The following is an 18,279-nucleotide window of genomic DNA, read 5'->3' on the forward strand; positions in this document are numbered from 1 at the left end:
TAGACCAAAGTCGTTTAGTGTCACTTATATAACAAAGATTCTTGTGATCAGTCAGGATTGTAAAAGGGACAGCAGATCCTTCCAATATTTGACACCACACATTTATGGGTAAAATAGTTCTCTATTCCCTATATTGTAGTTCTCTGCAGGGGTAATTTTGAAGAGATGAGATAGTATTGCCCTGACACTGTTCTCCAAAGCACCCACCTTCAAGATAAAAGGCAGAGAAGGATCGGAATGCACCAGAACAGAAGCTAGGGAAAAAGCAGCAAAAATGCTTTTCTTGCTTCATGAGACCATTCTAGATGATTAATCCTTTGTGTGATCACGGCAGTGACGGGAGCGATAACCTGAGAAAAACTTTTAATAAAACATCTCTAGTAATTGGCAAACCCAATAAACCTTTGTATGCCTATCAGACTAACAGGCAAGGGTCAATGCAAGATAGAAATAAGGTTGTCAGGATCCATTTGAAACCCATCAGAGGAAATTTAAAGCCTAAGAAATGTATCCTTGGTTGGTGAAATGTAACTAGTTTGCAGTATAAACAGTTATTCAGTAGGATTCGTAGATGAGTCTGAATGTCAGGCAAATGTACTAGAATATAAACCATAAAAACAATAAAACATGACTGTAAATATTCCCTTAAGACACCACTGATAAGATCTTGGAATACATCAGGAGCACTGAAGGGCAGTACAGTGTATTTATAATGATCACTTGAGGAGTTGAACACTGTCTTCCATTTAACTCCTTCCCTGACATGGAACAGATTATAAGCTCCCCTAAAATCCATTTTGGTGAAAACAGGGGATCCTTTTAATCTGACAAAGAGCTCAGCAATCAAGGAAAGTGTGTAGACATTCTTTATGGTTAGCTTATTAAGACTCCTATAGTCAATGTATTGACATAAATCCCAATCCTACCCATCAGGATAGGATGAAAGCCTAATGAATACTTTTCTTTAATGATACCTGAATATATGCAAAGGAGGTGTAGTAGGAACATTCAAGGAATGTTCCCCAGGACATCAGATACAATTATAACGTATAGATGGGCTGCGTTGGCATATACTTACCTTTAGCTCCATGAGCCATCTGCTGGTTCATAGGATGAACTACAGGCCCTTAAAATAAAAATATGACGTTGCAACAAATCCTGAAGTGGTAGCTAGGGGTTCGTCTGTGTTTAACCGAACGGCAGAGAGCAAGAGTGATTATAGCTTGCTGTTCGGTTCTCCATTCGTCTATTAATCCAGAGTAAGTGAAGCACTCCAGCTGAATTTCCCCAAAGCAGTAATCAGGTACCCAAACACCAGCTGAAACATGATGAAGGGTGCAACAGGAATTAAATTTTATTGTGCCACACTGGCTTTTATGCAAGTTTTCAGGGCAGGGGGAACACCCCCTGGACCTTGTGGAAAACAGGGACAACTTAATATAACCAATAAAAATACAGGGCAGAACAGTGACACTCCCAGTACAAACAGTAAATCCCCTCCTCTCTGCCTGGAGATAATTGGGTCAGATAAAGGGGTAACCTAATTAGGGAACACAATTTTCCCAATATCTGGAAAACACCCCAAAACTTACAGGACTCCCACAAATGTCACATCCCCTGATAGCCCCAATCTGGGTGACCAACATATCAAAAAATCACCCAGATTGGTTCAGGGGTTTTCGATTTTCATAGAAGTCCCAGTTGACCGACCGCACACAAGGCTCCTGCCCAGAACAGTTCCATGATTTCAGGCTGTGCGGTCAGTCTATTTCGTTAAGTCCTAAAAACCGAACCAATGCACGAATGGATCCCTCTGGCTCATAGCAGCGATTGTTCCCCTCATTCGTAAGAACCAAACTGCCAAACAGCGCTCTCCTAGCTGTTCGGGAAAAGGAAGCAGGCGTTTGTCAGTTTGACCAGTGTTTCGGGAAGTCGAGTGTCCGTTTTTAGTTCCAGACACTCGACGACCAAATCCCGCTGCCTCCTTTCGTGCAAACAAGATGGCCGCCGTTTTCTCTGCCACGTGGCGTTCGGCTATACGAACGGAGGCCACACATAAAGAGCACTTAATTAAACGTTTCCTTTATAAATAATGAGCCAGAGGGGTGGTCGGTCGTTCGGTAGTTTGAAAACTACCGAACAAATAAACGAAATCTGAAAAATATCCGAAGTATTATGCAAACAAGATAGAGAAAGCTGTTTTTCTCACAGATATCAATCCCTTAAAAATGACCCCATGCTCTTTGGAGTTGCAGAGATGACATGGACCAATGAGCCTATTCATGCCCTTGCTCATTGCTCTATCATGGTTTCTGTTTAGTAACACGTTAAGTGCTGCTTGTGATTTCCTGTTATTGAACTTGGCTTTGTTTTGACTCTATTTATCTCTAGTATCTTGAACCCAGCTTTTATATTGACCTCTATATCTATTATCTTGACCTGGCTTGATTTTTGTGTATCCGCATCACTATATTCCTGACCTCGGTTATTCCTGACTTTGATTCTCTCTTGTAATACGTTAAATCCGCCCATTTTGAGGACCGGTAATACGCGTTTTGGGACCTCTTTGTGTGGGTATAATTTTTCCTGTGTGTAAGGGTAACAGCAACTGTGAAAATGGAAGAGCGAGAGAAAGTTTGTACCCCCCAGTCTGTGTGTGGTGGAAATTGTTATTGTAATGTATACAATTTTGCACTTCTCTAGATTCAGTGCTATATTGACTACTTTCCAATTTTCCTAGAACATCAATATTAGATTGGGAAGGGAGATGTCTGGTTGCGACAATGTGAATAGAATGTCATCAGCATATGCTACCTTATATTCCAACTACCCCATCACATATTCCCTAATTCGTCCATTTACCCTGACTGAATCTAGAGGGAGAAGAGCAAGGAGATCACTGCCAACTGCTCCCTTGCCGCCCGCGGCCATTTTAATTTTATCAATTTTGGCGGAACCCCAATTGGGAAACACTGCTCTAGACATTAATTATAGGCTTACTCAGCAGCCACAGTGTACTAAGTTTCAGAACTAACTCCACACACAAAGGCAGTCAGGTAGTCTTTGTATTTTTGTATGATATTATGTGAGGGCTTTGTTAGTAAGATGTAGCTGAATGCAACATCATTATTAGTGTAAACAATAAACAATAACAATCTATGCATTTTGTGTTCATGTTTGCTTCTTTAGTCATTAATATCAAGCTATTATGTTTATTTCAATACCTGGAAGACTCCTTGAGCATCTGCAGACACTGCAGCATGGAGAGGCGTGCGTCCCATACTATCTTGGGAGTTGGCATCGGCACCAGAATCCAACAATCGCTTAGCAGCGTCAGCTCTGGAATAACGTGCTGCTAGATGCAGAGCAGTTTCGCCTGTGCAATCTGTCTGAGCCTGCATACAGGCACCTTGATAAATAAGATCTGTGATGACATTGACAGATGGGTCTTCACTTTCATCATCATCTTCAAGTATATGGGAATTTCCAACTCGCAATGATGCCAACATCAGGGGTGTACATCCATCTACATTAAAGCACACAAGTTTTTTTTTAACGCAAAGTAATTTTATATATATATATATATATATATATATATATATATATATATATACATACACACACACACACACATAAACACAATAAAAAAAAATATTAAATTAAAAAATATATTTGGCTTGTATTTTGGGCATTCTGACCTCAGTCTGTCCCTGTTTATGTTTTACTATTACCTCTCACAAGGTATCAGTCATCACATTCTAGGAGAAGGTGTTTGTGTTTTATTAAGATCAGAAATCATGAGGACTGGTAATACACCTTTCTATCCCTTTTATTTTCTTTATAGTTTCCTAGACATTGGATTCTATAAGCCTCCCAGTGTCACCTGCTGGCTTTCCTCACAACAGCACCATGTTTGATTCCTGTGAGTATACACAAATCCAATATATATATATATATATATATATATATATATATATATACACACACACACACACATGTATATCTCCTGGCTAATCATGGCAGCATATACACAGGGGTTAGCTCCTCCCCTTACAGCCGATAGGACAGGAAAACCACCAAGGTTTTAAAAGGAGGCTCCATCCCTAAGGTCCTCAGTCTTTTTCCTGTCCTACAGCCCTTCGGACGTGAGCAATTTGCTCCCTTTACTTACGGACATGTATGTTTTTTTTTTTTTTTAATCTTCATTACTTTATTTGCCTGCTTTTACTGTAGTACATTAAGCAGTGATGCATTTAAGCTTTGATATCGTTAAACTAGTGCATTATACAGCTGTACCTTATTTTTAAGATTGTGGTACATTATGTGGTTGTGCTTTTACTAGGAAGCATTTAAGCTGTGTTGCATTTAAGCTGTGTGGCATTTAAAACGGTTTCATTTAAATTTGCATTTAATACTGTTGCATGTAATACTGCAAGTCATTGGAAACTGCAGTACATTTGGAAAACTGCAGTACTTTTGAAGACTGCAGTGCGTTTGAAAACTGATATTTTAAAACCTGTGATACATTTTGGAAACTGTTACCTTTTATATCTTGAGGCCTTTAGACTGTGGTGCCTTTAAACTTTTACTTTTTGCACCTGGTTGCCTTTTAAACTTCCTTGCAGGCACTTTTGTTATCTATTTTGCTTCCCCCTCGGTCCCAGTGATTTATTCCTGGTTCCCTGGGTGTGTAGGGGCCATGCAGGCTTCAGACAGAGTCCTCTCCCTGGTCTCTAAACAGCAATCACACTCGGAATAGGCCCACATGTGTGCAGTTTGTGCCTTAATGGGCCTAATACAGATGACTTGCATTGTGGCAAGACAAGTTGTGGCAGCCATCTTGGATAAGGGCAATTGCCAGAAAGTTCCTAAAATAAAGGGAATATTACAGTAAACATACCACACTTATTTGGTAAGTATTTGCAGGGTCTCCAGACATGGATAAGTGCTGTCTTCTGCCTGTTTTAAAGTTGTTTTGTGGTGGAATCTCGGTAAAAATAAATTTAGTAGGCCGAGATTACCACGTGGCATGTGTACGTGCATATGCTGACGTATCGGTCGGTTGGTTGCACGTGGCAAGATACGATCAGTAGTGTACGGAGCATGTGCGAGAATACAGGATGTAGTATTCCCCTCCTCCATTGTGCTGGACAAGCCATGCGGTCAAGCAGGAAGTTAATTCTTATTTGTTTTGATTGGTTAAGAGAATGTGCGGGTGGAGCTTAATATGGGAGGAGTTATATGCCTATATAAGGAGCCTGCACTATTGTCCGGGGCTCAGAACCTGTTGTATTTTGGTGACATTAGTCCCTCTGAGTCCCGATCGGTGAACCGAATAAAGAATCTCTTCCTTCCTGAAGAAACCTGTGTCCATCTCTCTGTGCTTGGCTTCCGTCAGTTTCTCCGGTATCAGTTTCACTTGTTTATAGAATTTAACAGTACACATTTTTACTTAATACTTTACCACAGGTAATATTTAGTTATTATTATTTGTCAGATGTCTGATTCTTCACCAGGATTTGGTTATGAGGAGAAAACAGTGTAAGGAAATCGGTTATGCACTGACTGCCTCCAGAAGGTTGCCGCTTCCGCATTACCTATCACTGTGTAGCCACATGACATGCAGGTAGGGCTTTACAAAGTAAGTTCCAGAGGCTTTAGGGGTAAGAAAAGAGGCTAGGCTTTACCCTGTGGAGGAAGTTATTTCCAACCCCAGAACTACACCACCTAAGTTGCAAACCTATGGATCATAGGTGGACGCAGACCTGTCCACAATTTTACGCCTACCATTGCAGGAGGCCAGCCAGCTGTGACTTCCGTTGCTGTTTCTACAAACATGAAATATGTGATTAAAAGATCTAAAGGCTACTATGGAGAGAGATATTAAAAGCCAAGATTAAAGAGGCAGTCTGAAGTCTTCAGGTTATAACTGACTTCTTCACAGAAACTTCCCTAGATGTAACTAGGATATTCTCTGGATCAAATGGCTTTATCTATAGCAGCTAAGAAAGCATTATGGTTCTGTTTCTGGGATGATGACTCATCCTCCAAGTCTGCCCTCTACACCATTCTATTTGAAGGGGTGCTGCTGTTTGGGGAAACTTTGGATAATTCCATTGAAAAGGCAAGATTTTTGTACCTCTGGACGAAAGTTCCAAGGATCCCAGCTCCTCATAGTCTGACTGGAAAACCTCCAGTGACCAGTATTTCTGAGATACATAGAGCTACTGACCCTGCAGGGTATGCTCCAGAGGTAACTCATGGCAGTTGGTAAACCTGCCTTTCAAGGTTCTAATGGAGCTATTAAGCAGTCGTTTTGCTCTTCAGCAATGAACATGTCTACTCCAGTACTCGGAGCCTCATTTTTCTGATCACACATACATGGGCTCGTCATACTCTGGAGGCTTGAGTGGTATCCATAGTCCAGATTGATATAGACTGGAGTTTTTTCTTCAGGCACAGGAGTCTCCATACCAACAGGAGTATTAAGATCAATGAATCAAAAGGTAAAGCACTGAAGGAACTGGACGAAGAGGTGATTTTTTTTTTTTTTAGGTCCCAGAACAAGAGCAGTTCCAGGGACGAGTTTCACCTCTCTTCTGGTGCTAAGAAGAAAAGCACATGTTAGCCTACACTGGACCTAAGAGGGGACAACAAGAGGCTGAATGTCAGAGTCTTCGGGATGGAGTCAATCAGATCCATATCTCAAGCAATCTAGAAGGATGATTTCCTTACCTCTATATATATATCTCAAGGATGCTTACTTTCAGTCCAATCTGCAGAGAGCTTTGGCATTAGCTCAGAAGAAAACTTCCAAGTTAGTGCCATACTATTTGGCCTCAATGCGGCCCCAAGAATCTTTATATGTGCTTATAATGCAATTGAGAGTCCATTATCTAGAGGGTCTACTTCTGATAGCCTTAGACCTTCAGAAGGCAGGCACACAGAAGGTTTGGCTGCTTGATGCATATCAAGAAAAGCAGTTTCACACCAGCTCAGTGGTTGACATTCCCGAGTGGAAAATTCTATGCTCTGCTTTTCCCTATCTCAGGAACAGTTCCACAGATTGTGAAGGTTTTCTCTCCCAGTTTTCCCATTTCTGCTTGCTAACCGCAAGAAAATAGATGCAACTACTAGCAGACTTGCTTCCACCAGCAGAATTGTCAGATGGGCCCAATGGCATCTCTGGATTCCTCACAGATCCTTCCTATCTTGGTTTAACAAGAGAAAGATTATTGGAGCCAGCCACTGACTATGTCCCCATCAGTGGAGTTACACCTTACCTGGTAGCTGAAAAGAGGGATTAGATCTCTGAGTTTCCAGTGAACAGAACCTCCTTGGTCAATTATTAGCTCGAATTCCAGTTTTTATAAGATTGGTTGCACAGTGTTTGGACCATGTTGCACAATATTTCCATTCATTTGTATGGAATTACGAGTCATTTTCAAGGCTCTTCACTTCAGAGGCTTGCTGAAGAACGAGTGTGTCCAAATATCAATGCAACTGTATCCTATATTTATCAAGATGGGTCTCACAAATACGTATTGATGGAATTCCAGCCCATAATGATCAGGGCACAGAAGAACAACCAATGGCTGTTTGCTTGAGCTGAATAACTGTGAACAAGGTGGATTGGCAACCATGTCACGACGTATCCTCAGGGTTGACACAGATTTGTCTGATACCCTACTTAGATCTGATGGCCATTTCTTGGAACTACCAGGTCCAGAAGTATTTTCTACATGCTAGGACCAGAATGCTCAGGTTCAGGATAAACTGACTCAAATTTAGAATTTTAGTCTGATGTACATATTTTCCTGTTTTCGACTTTCCTAAAAAGGGAATGCAAAAGGTGACAGTGGAAGACCGTGTCGACTCTAATTCCTATGATGAATAAGATGATTCTGGAACCTTCAAGGAAAATTCCAGTATGCCCAGACCTATTACAAGGCTCCTTGAAACACCAGGATCCTCAAGTCCTGGTGTTCATGCGGGAGTCCATATTGGTATAGGCATCCCTGAGACGGTCAGTGAGATCCTCCTACAATCCTGTACAGGCTTTACAACGCTTGACATGCTTTTGTCTGTTGGAATTACTCCTTGTTCAGGCCTTGAAAGGTTCTGTGTTATAACACTCTAGAGGAGCACTTAGCTGCACTTTGCTTCATATAGGCATTGATTGAAATCCTGCCTACACTGAGTGTGGTGAAGCCAATATGTGACGTACCACTGATCTCATGGGCCCTGACTAAACCATTATTCGAACCTCTAGAAGGAGCTTCCATGGTGGTAGCACAGAAAGTGCTGATGGCTGGTACCCCAGCAAGGAAAATGGGTGAACTCCAGGCTTGATCCTGTGAACCCCCTTTCACTACTTTTCAACAGATATGGTCGTCTTGCATTTGGCACCTGAAGATCCTGCCTATGGTGAATGCTTATCTATGTCATTCTCTACCTGTACTGAAGGGTACCTATTGAGCGTTGATGCCCCTGGTGCTTTGCTTCATGTAAGCAACAATTGAACTCAAGCCTCCGCTGAGGGTGTTGAAACCAATATGTGACTTACCACTGGTCTCACGGGCTCTGACTAAACCATCATTTGAACCTCTAGCAGGAGCTTCCATGATGTTAGCACAGACGTTGCTGTTGATGGTGGCTGGTACCACAGCAGGGTGAATGTGTGAACTCCAGGCTTGATCCTGTGTACCCCCATTCACTGAATTTCAACAGGATATGGTTGTCTTGCATGTAGCACCAGAGATCCTGCCTAAAGTGAGAGCCTTTCAATGCCATTCTCTACCTGTACCAAAGGATTTTGGGGCATTCTCCACTAGTGCTGTTACAGCGTCTCGTGGGCTTCCATGACAATGGTCTCTGCTGAAACTTTGTAAAGTTGGCATTTGGACCTCTTTGAACTAGTTTGTCCTGCATTACATATTGGACATTGAAGCAATTAATGAGGCACAATTTGGACATCACGTCCGTTCTCTACCTGTGCTGGAGGGTATCAGGGCACTCTCCTCTCATGCTGTTGCAGCATTGTGGGTTTCCATGACAATGGTTTCTGCTGACACTTTTTGTAAGCTAGCATTTGAACCTCTTTAGACATGTTTGTCTGGCATGTCATACTGTTCGTTAAAACAGTCTATGATGCACAATTTGGTACTCAAGTACTTAACTCAGTTCATTCTTCTATCTATGTTGAATTATTCTGATTATTTGATTGGCTATCCCTCCCTTTGTAAGCTTGGGTATTCCCCATGTGTATATGCTGCCATGATTAGCCAGGAAAGTGGAAAATGTATTCATACTTACCTTAATTTTCTTTTCCAGAAATATATACAAACAAAATGTGTGAACACAACCCCAGTGAAAATAGTGATAATTGAAAACAAACCGGAACTTCCCTGTGTTAGGTGAAGTATCCAGAAAAGGTCCCCAAAGACTTCCTCTTGTCTTCAGCATAAATACAAATAGAGTAGGGGATATTCTGCTAAATACAGATCAAATGGAAAAACATAGCGTTTAACTGTGTGAGAGTAAGTGAAGATGTATGATATACAATTGGCCACTCACAAATTGTCAGATGTAAAACAGCTTTGAGTGAAATCCTTTTCTTCAATATTTTCTATGTTCATCTTCATACTCCCATCAGTGAATTGGAATATTTACTCAAAAGAGAAAATATATGGAGAAATAAAGTGCAGTTCCAGAGTGAAGTAAAAAAGAAATTTAATAACTTACATATAAGTTAAAAACAATTAGCATGATGTTTTTGCTTTCATTGATGCACCAAGTCCCTGAGGAAGTCCCATCTTAGGACGAAACACGTAGGACGCCCATTGGTGATATGCTAATTGTTTTTAACTTATATGTCAGTTATTAAATTTCTTTTTTACTTCACTCATGTTTTTGCTGTCAATAGACTAAAAAGCTAACAGAAAGAAAAATCAACATCACCACATACAGACTCAGTCCAGCTATATAATTTGCATAATTTCTCACTTAATCTAATTACACACTCCAAACATACACTCCACAATCGGCAACATTTATACATGCTCCCGATCTAGCCACAGACTCAGCAATGTTGTCTCACTCATTACCCTTCCGCAAATGATAATATCCAGTAACATACAGCCATGTGAAAACCCACTCATCACCATACCTTTACAGGCCACAGTTGTCCTAACATCAGGAGGCCCTGTTTATGAAACTAAGAGGCCTTATTGCTGGGCCTAATCTCTTCCCATACACTCAGTGACCCAATACTTAACCCACTGGAAAACCCTTTTCTTTGAGCCCATTGCCTCTAACCTTTGCCCATGGCACCTTCCAAGTATATCTGAGGCCCTAAGCACTGTTCAATTATGTTTGTGTATATGCAGGGCTCAAAATTCCAAGTTGTATAGTACTAGACAAAAGTAAAAATGACTTGCCACTACAAGAGCAAGGTTGTGTTCCATAACTTTTTTTCTTAAATTAAGTAAATCATCAAAACCTGAATGTTGTATTTTCTTTATCTTATATTACACTTTTTATATAGATCTGAATCATTTAGTGTAGCAAATATGCAAAATAAAAATAAATCAGGATGGGGCTAATGCTTGTTTTTAAGACACCGTATACAGGCAGATTATGGTACAATAATAAAAACATTAGAAAGTAATGGAAATCATAACATTTCTCCATTAAAATGTGGCACTTCATGAACTGGACTAGGCCAGCACAATATCTCTGAGAAAGTGAGCATATTCAGTCAGGATGGAGAGCATTCCAATTATTGCTCAAACAAAAATGTAGTCCTCTAAATGAACACAGTTATATAGTTCTCTAGTTCAGTTTTATGATGAATTGTATATTGTTTTACTGTAAATTTCCAGGTTGTACAGCATTAGCAGTGATTGCTTAAAAAAAAAAGGAAATTTACCAGACAATACTGTTTTGGTACCTTTTTGGAGCTCCCATGTATCAGAGAGTCAGTTTAGGTTTCTGGAGGGTCATATAATAAATTGGAGAATTAAGCAGTAAACTTAACACATAATTAATTATAAAGAATCTAAAGTTCCTTTATACTAACCTGGTCCCAGTACATTGACATCTAGAGCTTCCATGTCATGCTCTGCTTGAGGAGGAGTGAGGGCTGATGACTGGGTCAAAGGTATGTCAGCAGCCACCAAGTGCTGCTGAGTCCACTGGCGACAATCTACTTGATCATCTCCACCTGCTAATAGGGCCCGGTCTTCAAACTGTATAGGGTACAATGAGGTGAAAAAAAAATTCAAATGTAAAAATAAATAAATATAAATGTTAATTAAATTAACCAACGATGATGTAAAGAAAAAACACATATTTAAATTATTTAGACAAAAGCCTGTTCTTTTTTAATAACCTAAACTGTATTGATATTCTGGCCAGGTAAATACATATTGTGACTGCAAGTCTGTATCAATCAATATTTGTGCATATGTGTGTTTGTGTGTGTGTGTGTGTGTATGTGTGTATGCATGTGCATGTAAATACAGTTGCAAGAAAAAGTATGTGAACCCTTTGGAATGATATGGATTTCTGCACAAATTGGTCATAAAATGTGATCTGATCATCATCTAATTAGACATTAGACAATCACAGTCTGCTTAAACTAATAACAAAGAATGAAATGTTGCCATGTATTTATTGAACACACCATGTAAACATTCACAGTGCAGGTGGAAAAAGTATGTGAACCCTTGGATTTAATAACTGGTTGAACCTCCTTTGGCAGCAATAACTTCAACTAAACGTTTCCTGTAGTTGCAGATCAGACGTGCACAACGGTCAGGAGTAATTCTTGACCATTCCTCTTTACAGAACTGTTTCAGTTCAGCAATATTCTTGGGATGTCTGGTGTGAATCGCTTTCTTGATGTCATGCCAGAGCATCTCAATCGGGTTGAGGTCAGGACTCTGACTGGGCCACTTCAGAAGGCGTATTTTCTTCTGTTTTGATTTACTTCTATGCTTTGGGTCATTGTCCTGTTGCAACACCTATCTTCTGTTGAGCTTCAGCTGGTAGACAGATGGCCTTAGGTTCTCCTGCAAAATGTCTTGATAAACCTGGGAATTAATTTTTCCTTCGATGATACCAATCCGTCCAGGCCCTGACGCAGCAAAAAAACATGATGCCCCCACCACCATACTTCACAGTTGGGATGAGGTTTTGATGTTGGTGTGCCGTGCCGTGCCGTGCCTCTTTTTCGCCACACATAGTGTTGTGTGTTTCTTCCAAACAACTCAACTTTGGTTTCATCTGTCCACAGAATATTTTGCCAGTACTGCTGTGGAACATCCAGGTGCTCTTGTGCAAACTGTAAACATGCAGCAATGTTTTGTTTGGACAGCAGTGGCTTCCTCTGTGGTATCCTCCCATGAAATCCATTCTTGTTTAGTGTTTTACGTATTGTAGCTTCGCTAACAGGGATGTTAGCATTTGCCAGTGACTTTTGTAAGTCTTTAGCTGACACTCTAGGATTCTTCTTCACCTCATTGAGCAGTCTTCGCTGTGCTCTTGCAGTCATCTTTACAGGACGGCCACTCCTAGGGAGAGTAGCAGCAGTGCTGAACTTTCTCCATTTATAGACAATTTATCTTACCGTGAACTATTCTTAATCGTCGGTCTTCTGAGAGCTCTTTTGTGCGAGGCATAATTCACATCAGGCAATGCTTCTTGTGAAAAGCAAACCCAGAACTGGTGTGTGTTTTCTATAGGGCAGGTGTAGCGTTACTCACCTTTCCCAGGGGCCGGCCGTGGTCCTCTCTTCAAGCCGCGCGCGGTCCTGCGGCTGCACGAGCCGCGCGCGGCTCATCCGACGCTTCTGGCAGGAAGGCGGGCAGTGACCGCGAGATGCGGTCACATGTCCCGCCTGAATCTAAGAGCGCGCCGCGAGTCTCGGGCGCGCTCTTAAAGAGACAGTGGGAGCCTAAATTGCCAAAAGGCTCCCATTGGCCCCTGTCATCCCACACACCCCATACACTTACCTTTTGGGGGTGTGGAAGTGACAGGAGCCAATCACATTAGTTTTGAAACTACTTATACTTACCCTTTTCCCTTAGTTCCTTGCCCTATCGTGGTTTCTTTCTCAGTTCCCTTTAGCGCTTGTTGTGTTCAGTTGTGTTCCTCCGTATTTGACCTTGGCTTTGTATTCTGACTTCGTTTTCGCTTTATCCTTGTCTGTTCTGTTTGCCGGCTTGCTGTTTCCTGTGTACCAGACCCCGGCTTGTCCTCGTTTACGCTGTCTCTTTGTGCCCTTGACCTCGGATTGTTCCTGACTCTGTACTTCTCCTATATACGTCGAGTCCGGCCATTCTAAGGTCCGGTAGACGTATCTCACCTCTGTACTGCCTTCTGTTTAGCTGGATCCTGCGTGTAGGGGTATATTCTCGTTACATTACGATAGGGCCATGGACCCCGCAGATTTAGCTCAACAGATGGCGTCCCATGAGGCTAGATTTGTAGAGCAGGATCACCGAATGGATCAGATAGCCCAGGCTCTCCAGACGCTCTTAGCTAGAACCATTCCAGCAACCACACCTAACCCTCCTACGCCCCTTCTTCCTGAAGTATCGACTGTTCCTAATGCTTCGGCCCATTTAACACCTCCCCCTAGGTATGGAGGGGACTCTAAGACATGCAGAGGGTTCATTAACCAAATAGAATTCCACTTTGAGATGTATCCACGTTCATTTCCCACAGAGAAATAAAAAGTTGGGTTCTTTATGCACCAACTTACTGATAAAGCCCTTGAGTGGGCAAATCCTATTTGGGAAGCTAATGGACCTATGGTACATGATTTTCACAGTTTTCTTACAGCTTTTCGCAGAACCTTTGATACTATGAAAAGGTCTAAGAATGCCGCAAGAGCATTAATGCGAGTCAAACAGGGTTCTAGGTCTGTGGCTGATTACGCTATTCAGTTTCGTACCCTTGCCTCACAGGTAGATTGGACCAACAATGGGTTAACTACGGCCTTCATGGAAGGTTTATCAGACTCTATATTGGATGAGGTAGCAGCTAAGGAGCTTCCTATTGCCTTAGAGGACCTTATTGACTACCTCATCGATATAGATAATAGGATTCGTGACAGGCTCTATACTAAGAACAGGAATAGACGTTTTGTGACACCTATTCACCCCAGAGTTAATATACCAGAGAATGTTAAAGTATCTGAAGAGGAACCTATGCAATTAGGGGTTGCCAAACTCTCAGATACTGAGAAATTACATAGGAGAAGGGAGGGACTCTGACTATATTGTGGTAAGAGAGACCATATGGTAAAGGAATGTCCTTTGCTCCCGGAAAACTCTCGCACCTAAGACCTTATAGGGGACTGGCCTTGGGTGTGATTTCTAAGTCTCCTACATTGCCTCCTAACCGACTGCTTCTCCCTGTTTCTTTACATATGGGAGAGAATTGTATAGTTGAAAGCATATACGCTCTGGTTGACTCCGGGGCAGCTGAAAATTTTATAGACTCTGGTTTTGTAAAGAAAAACAACATTCCCATCAGAGAGAAGGAGATACCCTTGGTCGTTGAGGCCATAGATGGTAGACCATTAATCTCTCCAGTAGTTACCCATGAGACTGCACCGTTACACATGTACACAGGGGTTTTACACTATGAAACCATTCGGTTCCAGGTCATCACCTCTCCCTCTAAATAATTAGTGTTAGGGTATCCATGGTTACGAGCCCACAATCCCATTTTTGACTGGGAGACAGGGCAGATAAAATCATGGAGTGAAGCCTGCCACGAGTCTTGTACTATTGAAGTCACGCCTGTGAATACTATTAATGTTCCTACCATTCCTCCTTTGTCTACGACTATACCCTCTCAGTATTTACCTCTAAAGACTGTCTTTGATAAAAGAGAGTGTGACGAAGTGCCCTTCGCCACTTGGTCCTGGAGAGGCCTGCTTGCCTGCCTCCTCCCCTGCGACTATGGTCCTGGACTATATTGCACTGTAAACCCTCTATTCGGGCATATGGATTTGTATTAGGCTGTCTTTAACCTTTTATCTATGCTGTAGGTCTGGACTACTATTATAACCGAACAGCCAGGGGATTTAGGCGAATATATTGCATGGGAATATCATTACTGGAGGATACAGCCGTTCGTATGATTTCACGCGAATTCTTTGTGCTCTGAATAGGTGGCCGCCATTTCGGGACTTTTACACGTGTTCGCGGCCATCTTGCGTGCGAACAGCGGTGTTTACCTGTGAACGCATGGAACTGAAATCGGAAGCGCAAACAGGCGAATACCGCTAAGACCTCCAGACATCCAGAACTACGTACGGAAACTACCGAACGACTGGCCGTTCGGTAGTTATACTTCACTTAGTATGGGGATTCTAGCGACCACAAAGATGCGAATGGATGGCAAGAATTTCGTCTATTTTACCGTGCGAACGGAGACCGACCGCAAGGCCAAAACTCATGGAACTATTTTCGGCTAGTTGGTCTGTGCGGTCGGTCAAAACTTTGGAGCTCTGTATCTCCCGAACCATTCATCCGAATGGGCTGATTTTTGGACAGACTGTTCCCCTGAACAAGGGCTATTTGGGGATACCAGATTTAAAGCTGTACCCCCTGTTTTTGGGGTACATCCAGAACTTGGGTAAAATAATGTATGTTTTAATTGGGTTATGTGTTTATCTGAGGGGAGGAGACGTGGGGGTGTTACCATGCATGTGATTGGTCAATTTCATCCTCCCCCTGGGAGTGTCCTGTATGTACCTGATCCTAATAAAAAGCAGGCTGGGTGTTCCAGTCCAGAGACCTCTTCTGACCCTCAATACGTAGCCGTGTCTCGTTATTGGAGGGAACTGCTATATCACACTGGGGATTGCTATGCGCTGCATATTCCCCTGAGCTCTTAATCACTTAGCTCTTGTAAGAGCTTGTTCCGGATACGCTCTCCTGGAGGAGAGGTCTTCCCCACACGGTCCTGGAGGACAGAAGCCGATCCAGGGTGGAAGGAAGACGGCGCGGCTCCAGTTAAGCTACGGCGGTTGTGGAGCCTGCGGTGGTTGTGGTGTCGTCTGCAGTGCTTGGAGTCCTCTGAGAGCGCTAGGAGCATCCATCAACGGAGGGTACTCGGTCGGAGTACTCGGAGCTCCGTTACTTTGGTGGCAGCGGTGGGATGGCGTCCTAGTGCGAGGAGAAGCAGCTCAGAGACACTGGTAACGTTTGGAGTTACAATTGAGGGCAACGCTAGCCATTGGGCAGCGCCCCTGGCTACAACAGGATGGCTTCCCTAGGGCGAGGAACAGCATCCTGGGAACACCCAGCAAAACTGGACTATTGGTATAGTCACGCACAGTTTGACGCTATGCTGAAGCGGCGGTTGGCTGTCTACGGGCCCCTCCTAACAGAGGAACTTGTACCAAGAGTGAGGAGAGAACTGGCGGAGTATCTGCAGATGGAAGCAGAATATCGGGCAGTGAGGGCAAAGTATTCCGTCCCTGCGCCCCAACAACAGCGTGAGTTACAGGGGGCCAAAGGGGCCGTCCTTCCCCCCCAGCAGCAGTGTGTCCTACAGAGAGCAGAGACAGTTGGTCCCTCTCTACAGCAACAGGACCATGGTAAGGGAGTGGAGACAGGCGGTCTCCCTCTCCAGCGGCAGTGTGTACCCCAGGGGGCCGAAGGTGCCGTCCTTCCCCCCCAGCAGCAGTGTGTCCTACAGAGAGCAGAGACAGTTGGTCCCTCTCTACAGCAACAGGACAATGGTAAGGGAGTGGAGACAGGCGGTCTCCCTCTCCAGCGGCAGTGTGTACCCCAGGGGGCCGAAGGTGCCGTCCTTCCCCCCCAGCAGCAGTGTGTCCTACAGAGAGCAGAGACAGTTGGTCCCTCTCTACAGCAACAGGACAATGGTAAGGGAGTGGAGACAGGCGGTCTCCCTCTCCAGCGGCAGCCTGTGTTTCCGGGAAAGGAGCACAGCACCCCCTCTCCCCAGCGGCAGCTTACCCTAACAAGGGGAGACACCAATCCCCCAGACGGCGCAGATGGGACCGTGGTCTCTGTGCCTGACCTACAGGGATGCTGGACAGCCTTTCCAGATCCCCAACTACCCTCACCGGGACACCCAGAGGAGGGGGTAAGTACAAATTCCCCTCCCCAGCTAACTCCTAGCGTGGCACCAGGGTTAACGGAGGCGATGCTAACCCCTACTGGCGTCCATGTTCCCCTGACTACTGAGCCGGACTATGGTCTCAGTACCCCAGCGGAAGAGCTGGCAGCTGGGCAGAGCGCAGTCGGCCTCTGCCCTACCTTTGTCCCTGGTCCAGAGCCTGATGTCCTGCAGGCTACCCCAGCAGAAGAGCTGGCATCTGGGCAGAGTGCAGTTGGCCTCTGCCCTTCAAGTACCCTCGGCATGTGGCCTCATTACCACAGCCAAAAACCCAGGTGCAGTGACTGTGTGTTGTGGGTGGGCTGTTCCTGTACTTTGATGTTGTGGGGGGGCTACTCGGACATCTGTTTATTGTGGGTTGGTGGATCGACTAACGGAGGCACTGACCGACAGAAGGTCAGGTGCCTGGTTAGTCTTCCCCCCAAAGGGGAGATGTGTGACGAAGTGCCCTTCGCCACTTGGTCCTGGAGAGGCCTGCTTGCCTGCCTCCTCCCCTGCGACTATGGTCCTGGACTATATTGCACTGTAAACCCTCTATTCGGGCATATGGATTTGTATTAGGCTGTCTTTAACCTTTTATCTATGCTGTAGGTCTGGACTACTATTATAACCGAACAGCCAGGGGATTTAGGCGAATATATTGCATGGGAATATCATTACTGGAGGATACAGCCGTTCGTATGATTTCACGCGAATTCTTTGTGCTCTGAATAGGTGGCCGCCATTTCGGGACTTTTACACGTGTTCGCGGCCATCTTGCGTGCGAACAGCGGTGTTTACCTGTGAACGCATGGAACTGAAATCGGAAGCGCAAACAGGCGAATACCGCTAAGACCTCCAGACATCCAGAACTACGTACGGAAACTACCGAACGACCGGCCGTTCGGTAGTTATACTTAACTTAGTATGGGGATTCTAGCGACCACAAAGATGCGAATGGATGGCAAGAATTTCGTCTATTTTACCGTGCGAACGGAGACCGACCGCAAGGCCAAAACTCATGGAACTATTTTCGGCTAGTTGGTCTGTGCGGTCGGTCAAAACTTTGGAGCTCTGTATCTCCCGAACCATTCATCCGAATGGGCTGATTTTTGGACAGACTGTTCCCCTGAA

At 43.8% G+C, this 18,279-nt stretch overlaps 1 protein-coding gene across 1 annotated transcript in view; it reads right to left on the reverse strand.

The window, feature by feature from the left end:
* NOTCH2 (notch receptor 2) overlaps positions 1-18,279 on the reverse strand; it is a 295,351-nt gene that overhangs the window by 28,637 nt on the left and 248,435 nt on the right. The window contains exons 30-31 of the mRNA XM_063426954.1: positions 11,081-11,249; positions 3,225-3,526 (exon numbers count right to left, since the gene is read on the reverse strand). Of these exons, the coding sequence (XP_063283024.1) occupies positions 3,225-3,526; positions 11,081-11,249 (471 nt within the window). The remainder of the gene's footprint in view (positions 1-3,224; positions 3,527-11,080; positions 11,250-18,279) is intronic.

The sequence above is a fragment of the Pelobates fuscus genome, chromosome 7 (assembly GCF_036172605.1).
Source record: "Pelobates fuscus isolate aPelFus1 chromosome 7, aPelFus1.pri, whole genome shotgun sequence".
NCBI classification, from domain to species: domain Eukaryota; kingdom Metazoa; phylum Chordata; class Amphibia; order Anura; family Pelobatidae; genus Pelobates; species Pelobates fuscus.